The 19,635-nt window shown below is 38.3% G+C and overlaps 1 protein-coding gene across 1 annotated transcript; it reads left to right on the top strand.

Moving 5' to 3' along the window:
* Nucleotides 1–1,404: 1,404 nt before the first annotated feature.
* On the top strand, nucleotides 1,405–15,625 carry gabarapl2 (GABA(A) receptor-associated protein like 2). The gene is made up of 4 exons (XM_061721259.1): nucleotides 1,405–1,605; nucleotides 3,127–3,182; nucleotides 13,407–13,579; nucleotides 15,330–15,625. Exons 1-4 carry the CDS (start codon nucleotides 1,572–1,574, stop codon nucleotides 15,430–15,432), a joined length of 366 nt encoding a protein of 121 aa, XP_061577243.1. The 5' UTR covers nucleotides 1,405–1,571; the 3' UTR covers nucleotides 15,433–15,625.
* Nucleotides 15,626–19,635: the final 4,010 nt, after the last annotated feature.

The following is a 19,635-nucleotide window of genomic DNA, read 5'->3' as shown; positions in this document are numbered from 1 at the left end:
GCACTGAGGATGCATTCGAGTACCGTCAGTGAAACAGGGAATGCGACAACTAATTTAACGGATATGAGTTATATAGTGCAAACATGTAGTGGCTTGTGTGGTATGTTTGTTGTTGTTTTTGACACTCTTTTGGGTTATTTGCTTGCTTATGTTGTCGTGTCTGCAAACCTTGTGATGAGAGTGATGAGACTAAAAATACAATGTACAATATACTGTGTATTGGACGCTTCAATCAATCAATCAATCAATCAATCAAATTGTATTTATATAGCACCTTTCATCCAGGTTCATGAAATACAAAGTTCTTAACATTTTGACTGAAAAATAAGCGTAATAAAAACAAAAACAAAATAGAAACTGGGAGACCAATGCACACTGATATACAATAGTTAATTAAAATGAAACAATGATAAAAGTTAAAGGATTAAGGAAAAAATAATCAGTCCACAACAATAAAATATAACAATAATAAAAACATTACAATTAATAGATAAATAAATAAAACAAATACCTCTAAAACATGTTAAACAGAATAAAACTATAAAATTTGATGCTACATAAAAGCCAGACCAAAGAGATGAGTTTTTAGTCTACGTTTAAAAATGTCCACATTTCCAGCTCCTCTCAGATCCTCCGGCATGTTCCACAGTTTTGGAGCATGGGGGCTAAAAGCAGCTTCAACAAATGTTTTAGTTCTACTCTGTGGAACAGCTAAAAAGGAAGAGCCAGAGGATCTGAGGGGCCTTCCTGGTTCATAGAATAAAAACATCTCTGAAATATACTCTGGTGCAAGCCCATGTAGAATCAGAATCAGAATCAGAATCAGAAAGGCGGTTTATTGCCAAGTTTGTTAACACACACAAGGAATTTGTTGTGGTGATTGGTGCAATACAGTAGAAATAAAAATAAAAATATAAAAGCAAACAAGTATATGGAGATAAAATAAGAGATAGAATAAAGTAAAATGTATAAACAGAAATAAACAGAAATGTACAATATGAGGATTAAAAAGTGCCGGATATGAATCTTTACAAAAAGTGACGTAGGATGACAGATGACAGATAAAATGTATAAACAGAAGTGAACAATATAGACAGAAATGTACAATATGGGGTTTTTAAAGTGTCGGATGTAAGTCTGTACAAGTAGCGCTTTATAAACTAATAAAAGAACTTTAAAATCAACACGAAAACTAACAGGTAGTCAGGGTAAGGATTTTAAAATGGGCCTAATCTAATGTGTGCTTCTATCCTGTATCTAAAACCTAAACCCCTGCAATGAAAGGGTTCTTGCCAAGTGATCCTCGTGCGACAGTGTTGGTTGTACAGTGTAAATGTGGACAGTCCGGATTATTTCCACGAGCACCTGAAGGCAGCAGCGCCGCCCCTGGGCCGGCCGGTGACGTCACTCCCCAGCCAGACGGACAGCTGAACAGCGGACGCTTACTGTTGACGTTTTGTTTTGATCGCTCTGATCCTCAATTTTTTGGGAATCAACCCGACATTATTTGCTGACTTAGACGCCTGCCTTTCTCCTCTGCCATCACGCCTGAGTGCGGGGATCCAGCGAAGATGAAATGGATGTTTAAAGAGGACCATTCCCTCGGTAAAAAGGGTTTGGAGTGTTATGAAAGAAGATAATGTTCTCGTCACGTCACGCACCTTTGTTTCTGTTTTGCAATCGCCGCATCGACTTGGTTCCTGTTTTTCCCTTCGCTCTGTTGCCCTTCATAAGCGCAGTAATGCATGCGTTTCGTTGTAACCTCCAAACGACTGCTGTTAATCGAAAGTGGCTTACGCTGCACGGCTAACTCATGCTAACAAGTATTTCCTGCAGGTTGGCTGCTTTTAAAGACACGATTATGATCCAAATCTGACATCTGATCACACTCTGGAATGCGCCCTCCCCCTCCATCCTACGAATTATAATTTATAATGCCCAGGTTTATGTTTATATATATATTTATATATATATATATATATTTATATATATATATATATATATATATATATATATATATATATATATATATATATATATATATATATATATATATAATCATGATACACTGGACGTGATGTTCTGTCCGTTGTGCCAATGGAACAGACAGAACATCACGTCCAGTGTTTCATGATTATATATGTATATATATGTATATGTATATGTATAAATAAAAGCCTTGCTACTGTAGTCTTGTGAACTCGGAGAGCAGATATTAACAAAAAGTGTAATAAACCAGCAATAACTAATGGTACTTTAACATTATTGAGCTTCAGGTTTCTAGCCATCTCATCCAGGATTTATATTAGAGACAGGACATTCAATTTTAATTTACCATGCCGACACTGTACACGGATCCCAAATGGAAGTAGGGTTTTTTTTTCTTCAGTATTTAATGCTTAAGGTTAGGACTATCTATTTAAAAAGAGTTGTATGTTAAGTTCTCTCCAAAATCCTGATGATTAGAACACTTTTTTGCAGCGTAGGTGCTGTTTTTATCGCTTATCTCAGCTTTTCCGTGGTGTACTTTTGTCAGATAACCTTAATGCTCCTTTTTAATGAAACAGGACTAAAAGTAGGGCTCTTATCTGGGCTAATGAACAAGTGCACCTAAATGGATCCATCACCCATCACCTCACCCTCCCCTCCCTGGCCTCTGAGCGTTATCTGTCTGCTGCATGTGGGGCCTGCCTGAAATTAGTGCACTTGCACACTGCTGATGTTAACTATGCTTAGAATCACTTGATTAAGGTTGTTGTTGCTTATAACTTAGATTCTGGTTTCGTCAAACATACTAAAATTGTGGAATACATAAAGTTTGATCACTAAGATAAATGCTTTTTCATATGTGCTTATCCTAAAGTGCAGACTTCATGCTTTTCCATGCATTGTGCTATTTAAACTGCTAATAACTCTCAGACTTTGTGTTAAATGGCATCTTGTAATTTTTTTTTTAAAGAAAACAGAGCAGCTCTGTCTGCTGCGGCTCCTTCAGTTGTGCTTCCCTGTGCATGTGCAGCACTATTGAACGGGGCTTGGCTGTAAGGCCAGGGAGGAGGAATCCCAAGAGACCTTAGTCATCCCTTTAATCTCTGACTTCCTGTTTGTTTGCTGTGTCTCCTTCAGAGCACCGATGTGTGGAGTCAGCCAAAATACGCAACAAATACCCTGACAGAGTGCCGGTGAGTTGTGGGGGAGGGGTGTTTTTGACATCAAGCATCGAGATGGAGTGACAGTAAGTCAAGTGATAAGGGGGCTGATGCAGAGTGATCCGTGGTTTCTAGCAGGAAGGAAGACAATCAATCTGTGATGTTGACATTGGGGGTTCAACAATTACCAGCTGAATATGTGTAAATAAATCAAAATCCTGGATTTACAGAAAAAAAAAACACACATTTTCTCTACCCATACATTTAAAATTGAATGTGCAAAGCCACAAACTCAAGTATAAAATAATTTAGACATATTCTTCACATACAGTATGCACAGCATGAGATCTGTTTCCTCCAATAGCTGAGATTTACAAAGAGATAGCAGGCTTTCAGTCATTTTAATATTATAGTATTTAATATACATACATATATATATATATATATATATATATATATATATATTTAATATTAACTTGATAGTTTAACCTGCTACCTCTTTTTAATCTTAACTCGCATAGTATGTACATAACTTATCAAGTAGTATACAGTAGTTACTGCAATATTTATCTGGCGGCCATTGTTAGCACATAGTATGCCATCGTAAAAACAACTCTGCGATACGTCAACACCGCCGCCATATTGGATGTGGCAAGACTGCGCTGTATACTTGGGAAACAGTTAGGCACCAAATATAATATATTTAATTTTCTGAGATGGCAAAAATAAGAACTTTATTGAGAAAATATGTTTCTTTATTTTTCTTATTTTTGTGAGGGGGGATATATATTGTTTTTCGACACTACCTTGTTCTCTATAGCTGATATAACATGAATTACTCCTATGTGGGACTAATAAAGTACGGAGCCTGTGAAGGATCATGCAATATATTTTTAATAAAACGTGAGCACATTTAATTAACTTGTGTGCACGTTTTATCAACTCGTGTGCACGTTCTATTAACTTGTGTGCACGTTTAATTAAATTGTGCGCACAAGTTAATATAACGTGCTCACGAGTTGATAAAACGTGCACACGAGAGAGATTTTCCCAATCTTGAAAAAAACGAAACAAATCTGTGCTGAAAGAAACAAACAAACAAACAAACACACAGTTAGATGACATGAAGGGAAATCACTGCAGGAGATTATTGCCAAACACTGAGCTGTGAAAACACAGTGGTAATATTATTGGAGTGTTAACCCATCGACCAAATTAATCACTTGAACACAGCAATACTGACAATCAAATACCATTAAACCGTGATCTGATCAGGTGACAATCAGTCCTGTCGGGCGGGGCTGCTCATCTCAGGGCCCCGAGCGTCCGTGTCTGGCACGTTTCAGATGTTTCCCTGCTTCAACACGCAGGGAAACACAGATTCACATGAAGGTTTCGTTACAACAGTCTTGATCACAAGCTGCTGGTGATCCATTCATCTGAATCCGGTGTTGAAGCAGGGGAACGCGCAGCTCTGATGTTCCCGGACAGAAAGGATACTTAATCCCTCTGATGTGACATACTTGTCTGATGATCTCCTCACAGCTGAACCCATCTGTAATACTTGCCAAGTGAGGTGCTAGTGCTACTACTACTAGTACTACTACTACTACTACTAATACTACTACTACTACTACTAATACTGGTATTACTACTACTGGTATTACTACTACTGGTATTACTACTACTACTACTACTACTACTACTACTACTACTACTACTACTACTGGTATTACTACTACTACTACTACTACTACTACTACTACTACTACTACTACTAATACTGGTATTACTACTACTACTACTACTAATACTGGTATTACTACTACTACTACTACTACTAATACTGGTATTACTACTGGTATTACTACTACTACTACTACTACTACTACTACTAATACTGGTATTACTACTACTACTACTACTACTAATACTGGTATTACTACTGGTATTACTACTACTACTACTACTACTAATACTGGTATTACTACTACTACTACTACTAATACTGGTATTACTACTACTACTACTACTAATACTGGTATTACTACTACTACTACTACTACTAATACTGGTATTACTACTACTACTACTACTACTAATACTGGTATTACTACTGGTATTACTACTACTACTACTACTACTACTAATACTGGTATTACTACTACTACTACTACTACTACTACTAATACTGGTATTACTACTGCTACTGCTACTGCTACTATTACTACTACTGGTACTATTGGTACTACTGCTACTACTACTACTACTACTGCTAATACTGGTATTACTACTACTACTAATGCTGCTACTACTACTACTACTGCTACTACTACTACTGGTACTACTACTACTGCTACTACTACTAATACTACTGCTACTACTACTAATACTACTGCTAATACTGGTATTACTACTACTACTAATACTGCTACTACTGCTACTACTGGTATTACTACTACTATTAATACTACTACTACTGCTACTACTGCTACTCCTACTACTGCTACTGCTACTACTGCTACTGGTACTACTACTACTACTACTAGTACTACTACTACTACTACTACTACTGCTAATACTGGTATTACTACTACTACTAATGCTACTACTGCTACTACTACTACTACTACTACTACTACTACTACTGCTACTACTACTGCTACTCCTACTACTGCTACTGCTACTGCTACTACTACTACTACTACTACTACTACTGGTACTACTACTGCTACTACTACTACCACTACTGCTACTACTAGTACTACTACTGCTGCTACTACTACTACTACTACTATATTGTTTTTTTTTGCTACTACTGCTGCTGCTATTACTACTACTACTAATACTACTACCACTACTACTACTACTAAGATTTACATCTGAGAGAACAACACAACAAGTAATGTAAGGTGTTCAGATGGGATTTTGATCATATGTCTACAACAATCACCTCACCTCTCTACAGACGGTTTGTATAGGACACCTAGTCCTGCTGTGTTCATAAGTATTACTTTTCTTTAGTCAACTACCCAGAGCTCACAGTAATCGTAAAGGAATTAAGAAACCTGTAAATAAAGAGCTTAGTTTTGATGCTGAACCCTCTGTTCACCCGAGGAGTCAAAATGCCAGAGTATCCCCATGCAAGAGACTGGGAGAAGGAAATAATTAATATCGAGACACTGAAAATCCAGTAATGCTACTTGAAATGTTGGCAGGACAATAGTGAGAAATACTGAAGGAAACATGGGGAGTACGACAAAAACATAACAAGCTCCGAAACAAAATGATGCAAAAGCAAGAAGGAGAGGAGGAAACGGACGATAACAGCCAAAAACATTCAGTTCATGTTCGTACTTTAGTTGAAATGGCTCGAACCTGGATTCACTCTTTTCTTATAGTATAGTTGTAATTTGAAGGAAATTACCTTGGATATTTGCTGTATGAACAACCCATTGTTTACCACCAACAAAAGAAAGAATAGCAGCTTTATTTAGCAAACTAATTACGAATGGTGACAAAGGTCAAGAAAAGCAAAGCTGAAATGCTCAAAAATAGGAAGAAGCAAATATAATTAAATTGTAATAAAACTGTGAACGATTTTTAATGGACAAATAAGTTACAGAGAGCAGAAGGATGTGTACAGTATGTGTTTGTAGCAGACTGGCCAGTAGTTCTGGCATCGTGAGATATGTTCTTCCAAGATTTGTGACATGTTGAATCTGGGATCAGTGCAGTTTCTGTTAGTTCTGGATTCAATGAAAGTTTCTTTGTCAAAGGCTGCCCCATGAATGCATCAGTTAATCTGGGAGAGGATTACAAATACACATTGCAATTCCACACGCCCTGAAAAGGCAGAAGATTATTAGAAGTTCCTCTCATGGTCAACATTTGACATTGACATTAGAGGGATTTGGACGACACCATACGTCATAACCATTGGCTTTGATGAGGATCATAATGCCTGTTAAATCCAGGCCTTGTTGACTATCTCTTTCAAACTGCACCTGCTCAGTGGGAACGCCGCTGGGAGGAGGAAGCAGTTCCTCCCTTTGTTTGTCTTCACACCATTGTTAGATATATGTGTAAGACAGTGGCTCTTCTTTGTTCGGTGCTGCTGTAAAGATGCAGCGACGCAGTTAAATGCTGATAAGTTAAAGCTATCTTAAAAACAAATGTAATCCAAATATCTGCTGAGTGCACCGACCAAATTAAGTATATAACAGGAATTTATGTCAGTTATGTTTCATTTTTTTATCTTCTTTTTTTTATCTTCTTTTTTAAAAATTTTTTTAATTATTTTATTTTCATTCATGTTCTACATGCAATTTTTATGATTTATTTTTATTTTTTATGATTTTGTATCCTCATAAGTATTTTGTTAAATGTTATTAGGTGGGGGCTCCTCATAAGCCTACGGGCTTGCTCGCTCCTCCCTGCACAGTTTCTTTTAACTGAACTTATTTGTGTAATGTTATTTTTTTATGTTATGTGCTAAATAAAAACTAAACTAAACTAAATTTAGTTGTTTCCAAACACTTTTTATGTTTTTTTTCCAGTTGTTTTTTTTAAAGATTTTTTTGTGGTTCTAGTGGCCCTTTATTGAAGTTGCAGACAGGAATGGGGTAGAGAGAGAGAATGGGGATGACATGCAGCAAAGGGCTGCAGGCCGGGATTTGAACCTGCGACCGCTGCAGGAGGACAGTAGCATCAGTGTATGACCCGCCTGCTTAACCCACTGTGCCACCGAGCGGCCCGTTGTTCCAGTTTTATTACAAATTACTGTAAAAACATAAGCATCTGAAATGGTTTTAAAACCTCACACCCATGATGCAAGAACAGCAGAGCATTGTTTCTTTATTATCCATTCATCTGTTTTAAGGGCGGACAACAGAACGACTCCAAAGCGGAACAGGAAGTTTTTTTTACAGTCAAACCATTGTTGGATGTGTTGGGTTTTTTGAATATAAGATAGGGACCAGACATTACATCAAAATGTGTCCTGAGAAATCCAGTGATGTGTGTGAGTGTGCATGTGTGTGCATGTGTGTATGTGTTCACGTCAGGCATTAAAATGTATACTCAAACGCGTCTGATTTGATCTCACATTCCCTCTCTATATGTAAGTAAAATTCACATCATTGTCACCTCCGAATGTGCAGTTAGTTTTTAATCGCTAAAGGCAGCAGCTGGAAGACAAGTCAACGAAGCATATATTAAACACAGATCAAAGAGCAACAAAACAGGGAAAGGCTCAGCAGGAACATGAGGACAAGAGCTTTATTGTGGTCGTCGAGTTATCTGCCCCGCTGAAGATGTTAATTTGCTAGGCGATCCCTGAAACGGTCCCTGGAGGCTTTTGTTTTCAGTCTACAAAGAGAACCGGGACACAAGTGTCACAGATGACCTTCACGTGTTTCCTGGCGGGTTAGATTTGAATCCATCTTTGAATGTGTTCAGACCTTGCATCAGTGTTGGCCACTTGTGATTCAGTTTCCCAGAACACATTTTAATGCAAGGTCTTAACTGAGTGTTAAATGCATTAAACATGTATGCTAGGGCTGGGCGATTTTGGACAAAAATAAAATCCCGATTTTTTTCTCTGAAAACCCGATTTTCGATTTCAATTTCGATTTTTTGGGTAAAACTACAAAAGACCATGGAATAAATTGTTTAAAATATTTTATCTTTATTTTTAAAGAAAAATAGCAAACAAATTTCCCTATTGGGAATGAAGTGCAATTGAAAGATACTGTTAATCCTCCTTAAGTTTAGTAAAGTGACCACATTTACAATTTTCTTGACCAAACAAAGATGACTAGACGAGCTCTGTCTGTAATGCAGCCAGCTGCAAAAAAGGAAAATCGATTTTCCGATTTTCCTTTTTTAACATCGATTTTGATTAATAAATCCGATTTAGATTTAAAATCGATTAATCGCACAGCCCTAATGTATGCAGATGGAGGTTGGGGCATACAGGACCCCACAAACGTGGATGTATTTACTTCTATAGTTCAGTACAGTAGAACTATGAAGAAGCCCCCAGAACTCAAAGTTCAGAGCTTCTTTGGCAGAAATGTGTCTTAAATCTTGTAGCGGTGTTAGGGCTGGGCAATATGGACCAAAAGTCATATCTCGATATTTTCTAGCTGAATGGCGATACTCGATATATATCTCGATATTTTTTAGCATTATAGCTTAGCATCTCTGTTAGCTTCATTTTTTTCTGAGGCAAACCCTTAAAAAAACAATCAGTGTTAATACAAAGCCTCGTGCCAAATGTCACACAGGTACCTTTATTACCAGAGATCTGCACAATATCAAAATGTATAAAACAAATGAAATAAAAATAAACTGCCTGCATATATAGAATAAAAATGCTTCTTGAATAAAATAAAACAAATATCCCTTTCCTGCATAACAATTAAATTAAAATACACTGTACAATGAATACAATGTAGTCAGTAACAGGCAGACTTTTCCACTGAGGTTGACAGTTGTGCAAATAACAAAACATTTGTGCAAATCTCAAATAAAACATTCAAGTCAATTTGTCACAAAATAAGCTATATCAAAATCAAAAAAAAAAAAAAAAATTTTTTTTTTAAAATCGATATAAACGATATTGTCTCGTACCATATCGCGTTTGAAAATATATCGATATATATTAAAATCTTGATATATCGCCCAGCCCTAATCGGTGTTATAAACCAGTATGCAGGGGGGTTTTTTTCAGGTGGTTTGCAGCACCGTTTGGTCAGCAGAGACAATCCTGTGTCTTCACCACTGTTTCAGTGATACAGACTGGGATCTGTTTCTGAACATCTGAGAGGACCTAGATGACCTAGCCAAGGTGGCAACCGCTTCTTTTACCCTTGTGAAGCGATGCGCTAGTTATTCCCATAAGATCTGAAATTATACGGAGAAAACCAGTTTGTTAGTGGTTCACACCCTGTATATGAGGCGTGACATTAGTGATGGGGATGGAGTCCAAAAGGGGTCCAATTATTTATTTACTTATTTATTTATTTATTTATGTATTTATTTATTTTTTAATTAATGAAATCCAGCAGTGTAACCCTGAGCAGGATTGGGGCGAGTCTAGATGATGGATACATTAAAAGACCGAGAAAAGTCCAACCATCTATGTTTAGATCTGCTTCAGTTTGCCTTTGGGTCAGTAAGGAGCACAGATGACGGCACCGGCACCCTGCTGAACCTGATCCTGAGACATCTGGCAAGCATAATGCCTGCATGTGGCAGGTCTTCTTTTGGTTTAACAGAGCAGCGTCTATCTTGGTCTGAACTGTAGTCTCATGAATGTTTTTTTTTTTTTTTTTTTTTTTTAATATTTTTATCCCGGTTTTTTTCCCATTTTTACCACCCCGTGCTCCTACCTACTGACAGTCCTGGGCATTGCCATCCTCTACCAACCCCGGGAGGGCCCTGCACTGAGCTCAGGTCTCCTCCTTAACCTGAGGAGTGAGCAGGCCGCATCTTTTCACCAGACAGGGTGGGGCTTCTCCGGCCGAACGTAGCGCGTGGAAGGATCACGTTATTCCGGCCGGATGCTCCCCACCCCATCTGGCGCCCCGGTTGGCCAGAGGGGGCATGTATAGCCCAGGACTGTGTGCATGTTTTTGTGAGGGTAGCTCACACTAGCTACCCAGGGGAACACGGGGAGAACATGCAAACTCCACACAGAAAGATCCTTTCGCCAACCCCACCCATGGTGTGGGCACCGAAGTCATGGGGGAACTAACACGCACTTCAGCACCCACAGCGTCCCCCGGCGGGAATCGAACCCAGGACCTTCTTGCTGTGAGACCGCTGCACTACCAGCTGCGCCACCGTGCCCCCGGATGAATGTTTTTTTAACCAGTAGATCACAGCTTTTTCAAATCAATGGCGCTGTATCCAACGTACATGTGCCTAATGATAACCTTTTATTTCTTCTTGACACGAATATGTGTCAGACTTGGAATGAGAGGCTTGTATTCACAGAATACAGCCAGGACCACTGCGCTTTAGTTTATGACTTTACAGAATAGTGTAGGTCGCTAGTTCTGGACATCAAAGTGTCCAAAGCTACAGGGAAGGTCATTCTATATTTCAATATCTATATTTTTTTTTTGAAGAATGAATCATCCAGTACTCCTGTGGAGATCAATGAAAAATCAGCACAAATACTCGGGCAACGTCTTTCCCAATAAACTGACCTTTGAACCCCACATGGGCCCAGTATGCAAAACCAAACTCTCAATAGATGCACTTCCTTCACAAACGTTATAGTTTGAATGTTGGCAATGGTTTTATGAAGATGTTAGTAAGTAAGTAAGTAAAATGTATTTATAAAGCACATTTAAACAGATCTTACTGACCAAAGTGCTATAATTGAAATAAAAAAAAAGAACATTCAATGACAACAAATAAATCCCAAATTTGACCTAAAAACACAGACACAAGAAATGACAAGATTAGGGGACCGTGAAAGCTGGTGAACAGAGTCTTTAGTCCAGATTTAAAGGTGGAAATAGTGGCGGCCCACCGAGTGTCTGAGGGTAACGGGTCTTGTTTTGCCGAATCACTGCTGATCTCCTCTGTAGTGTGCTGGTTCGGGCTCCTGACCTTTAAGAACACAAACCGTCTGCGTAGAACCAACGATTGCAGCAAAATCCCGAGGGCATCCTTGAATGACCTGACAGATTTATGTGAAAAAGGCCCAGAGAATCCTGGCACGCCCCAGTTACTCCCATTGGTTTCATATTAGGAGGAACTTTGTAACTACTGACTGTACAATATTTGCCCCCCCCCCCCCCGGGGAAAAAATAAAATATTGATTCATTTTTAAAAGTCGTAATATGTTGAATATATCCAAAGTTTGTTTAACATTTAATGAAGACACATGCTCTTGGAGTTAAAAGCGAGTATAAGACATGTTTCTGAAATGATGCTAAGGGAGCGGGAGTCGATAGGAATCAGTGTCTTGCTCTGTTTGGTTGGGAGCCCGACCAACTGATGCTCTCACACCCTGTCGTTTTAGCAAAGGCAAAACATTTCTTGAACTAGCACTATTCATCCTATACAACGCACTGGTATTTAAATTACTGTTCGGAGGTCTGGGGGAACACATACAGAAGCTCACTCCAACCCTTGTGCATACTGCAGAAAAGAGCAATGAGAATTATACACAACGCAGGTTACCAGGATCACACTAATCAATTATTTCTACAATCCAAATCACAAAAAATTCTGGATCTTGTCTGTTTCAATAGAGCACAACTAATGTTCAAAGCTAAAAACAAAGTCAAAACATATCACAATTTAAAAAAAGATACAAAGAAACATTGTATTCAAAATACAGATGCGAATAAACATGTAGATATGTACATTTATTAATATATGTAGATATATAGAGGTATATTATGGATATAGATATGTTATATGGGTTGTATTATACGTACAGCATTTATATATCTATATTTCTATTAATATATATTGATTTATAGTTACCGGTATATGTAGATATGTCGATATATAGATTTATAGTAGTTTTTATGTATATAATTGGATGTAAATATATGAACCAATGTATGTATAGCATATCTACTCTTATATAGTTATTCAAGTATATTTTTATACCATTGCTGTCTATTGTTCTCTGTTATATTGTAGTATTATAGTTAAGTAATGATAATGTAATACCATGCATTATAATTACTTCTATTAGTACATACATACATACATACATACATAGCAGCACAACTAAATGATGGGCTTTTGTTTTGTTCTCTTTTGCCTTGATTTGTTTGATTTTGACTATATTTATACATACATATAATTGAATATCATATCACTGTTTAGAACAGTTATTAAAGTAGGTATGTGTGTTTTATAAGTAAGCTTATTGAAACTCATCTTATTATAAGTAAGAATGTATGTAAGTATCAGGGGTAGGACTCGATAAGTGGCTACTTCATTCCTACTCCGTTTTGAGCATGTTGGTGGATCCGTAAGGTCTGCCCAAGTGCTGTACATATACATATATACATATATATATATGTATATATATATATATATATATATATATATATATATATATATATATATATATATGTATATATATATATATATATATATTTGTACTCTTGTACTTTATCATGCATGTTCAAAATCAAATCATCAAATCAAATCATGCCATAAAGGTTTATTTTATATGAACCTGCTCCTCTGCGTGTGTCAACGCGTGTCCTCCAGGTGATAGTGGAGAAGGTCTCCGGCTCCCAGATAGTGGACATCGATAAGAGGAAGTACCTGGTGCCCTCTGACATCACGGTGGCCCAGTTCATGTGGATCATCAGGAAACGCATCCAGCTGCCTTCAGAGAAAGCCATCTTCCTCTTCGTTGACAAGACTGTCCCTCAGTCCAGGTGAGAGAAACACTGCTCCTCTCAGTAGGAAACATTAAAGGCCAAATGTGGCATTTTTACCAAAACTGATAGTTTCCAAATCTATGCAGATTATACACAATGTTACAGCTGTTAGTTAAAATGGTTTACAGAGCGTTTACAGCTGCAGGATCATGTGTTCTGCTGTGTGCAGCAGCACAGTGTCCAACCTTCACACAAGTCAGGAAAGAGTTTGTACGATAAGGAAAATGCAAGTAGCAAAAAAATACATGTATTTCAGTTTGAATTTTACACTTAAATCAGAGCTAGAACCTTTAATTTAGTGCAAAATAAACAATAAGGAAACAGGTGACAGCTTTTTCCCAGGGAATAAAGTAATGGGCTGGTTAGCTAGAGGACTTGAGTTGAACCTGAGCTCCAGTCTCAGTGGCGTTTTCCGGTTCTCCCCTTACTCTAGTTTCCTCCCACAATCCAAAAACATGCATTTTTACATAAACTACTGACTCTGCAACGACCGTGCATGCGAGAGTGAGCGTGCGTGGCTGTGATGGTCCGCCGGCCCGTCTGGGCTGCACTCCACCTCTCGTCTAGTAACGGTCGGGACGGGCTCCATCGTCTTGTGGCCGTGAGCTGGACTGATGGTCTGACCTCTTCTACAGGGGTCTGCAGTAGCAGTTGTGCTTCAGTTAGACTTGTAGTCAAGCCCGCCTAAACTGAGACCAAGACACTACCAAGACCAAGACTAGTTCAGCTCAAGACCGAGACTCAAAAAACAACCTAGTTATTAGTCATCTTGTGTGAGTGTAGAACATCAGCACCATCCTGGTTCAGCTGCTTAGTTTACATATGAGGTTGTTTTCAACTGCAGCTCAATAACACAGAGAAGTGGATGTCTGATGTTGAACTCACTATAAATGTTTTCATCAATTAGCTGAGATCAGATATGTGTGGCGACTTCACTACTGCTATTTCTACACTATTGGAGGATTGACTCCAGTGCTTTAAAGGATTGACACGACTACTAACTACCAAAGTTATCTAGCAAAATAACCAGCCTCCAACACCCCCCTCCACCTCAGAAAAATCTAATGAATAGTAAATGTTACTAATTTAAATTGTACCAAATTTTTAGATGAAACCTGAATTTTAAATATTAAAGATACAATTACCAACTTGAAATTACATTATTTACTATTAAAGTAATTAGATTACACCGTATATCAGCATCACTGAAATGGACCTGATGCTTAATCAATCACGATATGCAAATATTATTAATATATTTATTCAAACAAGGCAGTTATAAACACAATACTGTAATTAAATACAGACACATGCAGATGTACCAAAACAAATTACATCAAATGCAAAATACAAATAGTTTACAAAACTGTACATTAACAAGAGGAAGAACTGGTGATCACATGATTCTGTCACCTTGGTGAGCAACGGCATCTCAATTATCCGAGTCCAAGACATGGCGAGACAGAGAGACCTGAGACCGAGACAAGACCAAAACCAGAAAAAAGTGGTCTTGAGACCAAGACCGGTCTTGAGAACTACAAGTCTAGCTTCAGTAGTTTTACTTTACATTAGATAAAACAGACACTCATTAAAAAAGGAATTACGGCCTAAACATCATGATTAGCTTTGATAAAACCTAAAACAAAAACCAAAAAACACAGATCTGTTACAAAGACCTGAACATGTGCAGTTGTACATGTGTGTCACCATTGTGTGCAACATAATGTGGGTTTTATTTGTCTTGCAGTCTCACCATGGGCCAGCTGTACGACAAGGAGAAAGACGAGGACGGCTTTTTGTACGTGGCCTACAGCGGAGAAAACACCTTTGGTTACAACACGGGGTTATAACTTCACCGAGTACCAGTCTCCCCCCCGACACACACGTACACTTACACAGTAGGGCCCGACACACACCGGTGGGGGTGCACACAGCTTCAGACATTGGCCTTTACGTGTGTTGTCAAGTATTGCGTCTACACATTTGGCACTTTTGGCACAATTGTCAATTTTTATACCGAAAGGAAGAGAAAAAAAAAAGAAAAGATAACAACAAAAACGATCCGACGCGCAAACTTTTCAGGCTCGGATGACCCTTACGGCCAATGACAAATCGACTTCAAAAGTAGCCCTTTTGTCATCACATATGTTTTAAGGTCATTTATGGAGAGGAAAATCTTAAACACTGCCAACAAAGCAGGCGAATCAGAGATGCTTTTCATCATTACGATTAGACTAAAAGAAGAAACATAAACACACCAATCCTGACGTTACCTACCGACATCTTTTCTTTGTCACTGATACTTGTGTTCAGTCAAAATTAGAAAAGGAACCCTGCGATTATGTGACCATATTCATTGACATCCTGTCGTGTGTATCTCCAGTATGTAAAGTAGCACTATGTTAGGCTTTAAATCGGAATAGAAGCATGTGAAAGAAGGCCATGAAGTATGACTGTGGATGATGCTGGATGAGCGTACGATGGGGAGCCCGGCTCAGAGCCGAGGACCAGCACGAGTCCTCCGGGACGTTCAGTGCTTCCCTGTCCGGCTCTGATGTTTTTGCACATAATGTCAGCTGAACAGGTGTCAGCAGTTTCCAGGACTCCGACTCAGAGGACAGCATGAATATCAACATTTTACTTGAAGTCAATAGAGTTGAACTGTGATATTTGTGCGTTATCATCTGACAACAAATTAACTATTACTGACAACTGAAAGGTAGACAGCTTCTCCTCTTACCTTCGATAGAATAAAAGTCTTTTTTCAACGCGAGCGCGTCAGTAGCTGCTGACTCGAGAGGACAGGGCGGATGGCGTATCCTCCACGGCTGCTTCAGGTGGGACGGCTATCAGAGTCTCATTCAATTCTCATCTCTTCATTCACTCATCAAAAGTTTTACAAATTTGATGTATTTCTGCTTCAAAAGAGGCGTGGAGTGGAAGGGGTTACGCATTAAACACTGTTTTTGTGCAGCTCCCAGTAAAGTGACACATTGTACTGAGTATTTTTAAAGGCGTGCCTCCTTCGTTCATGAGTTGATTCTGTCTTTAGTTTTATATTTGGTAAAATACCTCTTTTCTCTCTTGGCGCACATTAGTCTCCTGCACCTTTTTACCATCTTGTGCAATTAATTTTTGATGTTTCTGGCTTGTATTAAATATGTATAAATAAAGTTTGACTGAAAACTCAAATTTCTATTTACATATGCATTTCATTTCTTTTTTTTTCGGCTTTTGATTATGGAGTGAGTGATAAAGTGGTCAGAATTAAGTTGACTTGATTTTTCATTTTAGGTTTCTTTTTTTATATTTTAATTCATAAGGCTGAGAATATTTGCGGTCGACTGCGTCTTCGCAGTGAAAGCTAAATTACTTCCTTTAATCACAAAGGAGCAAACTAAACAGTGTGGTCCATCATTGTTCTCTGCAGGGTGCAAACATGAAAAGCAGTGGGCAGTCTGATCTGTTATTTTACAGAAAGTCATTAATGCTGAAATCTCTTCCACTGCAGACCTATTTGGGGACAGATGAAATGCTCAGATTGAACTGAACTGACCGTGGCCTGGCAACAGTCATCGCCAAATACACGAGTAAGAAGATTTAAAGCGTAGCTCCTAGTTTTTCTTGTCTATGTGATTAAATGTGCAGTAAATAACTGAAGAAAGACGTGCTACTTTTAAAGACGGAGATCCTTTCAACGTACCTATTATTTGTGGATAGTTAATGATTATCTTCTGCGCTTGGGGCTTGATTCTGTCATTCAAGATTACTCATTAATAAAAATGAATAATCAGTTCTTTTCTGACTCTTTCCTTCGTAAGTTTTGACCTTTTTGCTCGGCATTTTCTCCATCAATCGGTGACATCTCCCGTCACGGTGTGTGTGAAGTGTGAATTACCCAGATGTCTTCCTTCAATATCATTAAGAGGTGAATCCAGGTCCTAAAAGTAATAACACTAATTTGGAAATATCATTCAATGTATTTGAGTAATTTTTTTAATATATATATATATATATATATATATATATATATATATATATATATATATATATATATATATAATCCCTGGTTGGTAATTGGCTGTATATTCCCAGGATTGGGCAGCAAGCAGATGATGAGGAAAAGGGCTTCAGTTCAGGAAATACATATGATTTCTTGCCATACCTTAAATTTCAAAATATTTACAAAAATAATGGGTAACGAAATCATCTAGTTTCAGCTCGTAGTAGCATACTTTCACGTGTTCATGACGTCATAAAACCAACCTGCTCAGTGAGCATGAGCATCTCTAATTCTGAAAGTAACGTGTTTTTAGGAATCTCGTTACTTTGGTTCTTGATTCAGATGAAGCTTCAACTCTGGCCGAAGCACTGGTTTTTGGTGCTAAATCAGAGGTAAACATCCAGAGCTATCTTCCCTCTTTCTTGACTGTGCATCTCCAAACCAGTCAGGCTTTCTAACATGGCCTGTAGATATGTGAGATGGAACGTGTTTATATCCAAGAATATATTGTGTCAGTGTTGTATGATTGACACAATTACCTTGAAGACATAAAGGAATGTTTTAAAAAAGTAAAGAAGCTGGAATATTTGACCAATAAAATCAAATTTAAATTTATCTTTTTTTTTTTTAATGAAAATGTTAAATGCATCTGATTTCCATTAGTCAGTGTTCAGTTAATTACTATTCATTATTGCTTTTGTCAATGTGAAGGTGTTTCAGTGACCGTAGGGTGTAGGCTAATCCACATTTGCACCCAGCTGTCAGTTTTCATCAGACCAGCGTGCAGGCAAATATTTAACCCGGTAGGATGCAAATCCCACCTGTACTTTTTTTTTTTTTGTTAGTTTTTTAACAGAGGAATCCAGACTTTTAATTACGGTAATTAGTATTGATTTTTCTAATATTAATATTTTCTAATAGATCTCGTTAATGCAAGTTTCTAATCAGCCAATCACATTGCAGCAACTCAATGTATTTAGCATGTAGATGTGGTCAAGACGATCTGCTTCAGTTCAAACCAGCATCAGAACGGGGAAGAAAGGTGATTTCAGTGACTCTGAAGGTGGCATGGTTGTTGGTGCCAGACGGGCTGGTCTGAGTATTTCAGAAACTGCTGATCCACTGGGATTTTCACCTACAACCATCTCTTGGGTTTACAGAGAACGGTGAGAAAAAGAGAAAATATCCAGTGAGCAGCAGTTCTGTGGGTGAAAGTGCCTTGTTGATGCCAGAGGTCAGAGGCGTACGGCCAGACAGGTTGGAGCTGATAGAAAGGCAACAGTAACTGAAATAACCACTCGTTACAACCGAGGTTTGCTGAAGAGCATCTCTGAATGCACAACACGTGGAAACTTGAGGCGGATGGGATACAGCAGCAGAAGACCACACCGGGTCACTCCTGTCAGCTAAGAACAGGAAACTGAGGCTACAATTCACACAGAATCACTAAAACTGGACAACAGAAGATGGAAAAACATTGCCTGGTCTGATGAGTCTTGATTTCTGTTGCGACATTCAGATGGTCGGGTCAGAATTTGGCACCTTTGGGATGGGGTGGAACGGGAGATTCCCATCATGGATGTGCAGCTGACAAATCTGCAGCAACTGCATGATGCCGTCATGTCAATATGAACCAAACTCTCTGAGGAATGTTTCCAGCACCTTGTTGAATCTAAGCCACAAAGGATTAAGGCTGTTCTGAAGGCAAAAGGGGGTCCAACCCGATGCTAGCAAGGTGTACCTAATAAAGTGGCCGGTGAGTGTATATATACTGTATATATATATATATATATATATATACATAAATAAACTGGTCATAATCTGCAACATGTTATTCATTATCAGCCAAGAAGAAATGAGTTGGAATCTGCTGACCCGAACCAATACCACAAACGACCCCTGGTCCTTACAATGAAACAGTGGATCATTTACAATGAAGGGCCCAGTTGTTGTGCAGATACATGCAAAGCCAACTATTATGTCTTCATGTGGAGAGCGTGACTGTTAGGGCTGGCTTTGCAGCCTGAGGCAAAAGATTAAGTCAAACCTG

Source organism: Cololabis saira, chromosome 5 (assembly GCF_033807715.1).
Source record: "Cololabis saira isolate AMF1-May2022 chromosome 5, fColSai1.1, whole genome shotgun sequence".
In the NCBI taxonomy this organism is placed as follows: domain Eukaryota; kingdom Metazoa; phylum Chordata; class Actinopteri; order Beloniformes; family Belonidae; genus Cololabis; species Cololabis saira.
This window is presented reverse-complemented; position numbering and strand designations above follow the sequence as displayed.

What these genes read in the sequence shown, in the direction of transcription:
- gabarapl2 (XM_061721259.1), top strand. Translation starts at nt 1,572, where the DNA reads ATGAAATGGATGTTTAAAGAGGACCATTCCCTCG. An exon ending in TAAAGAGGACCATTCCCTCG is followed by an intron (nt 1,606 to 3,126) that starts GTAAAAAGGGTT and finishes TGTCTCCTTCAG; the next exon opens with AGCACCGATGTGTGGAGTCA. An exon ending in AATACCCTGACAGAGTGCCG is followed by an intron (nt 3,183 to 13,406) that starts GTGAGTTGTGGG and finishes CGTGTCCTCCAG; the next exon opens with GTGATAGTGGAGAAGGTCTC.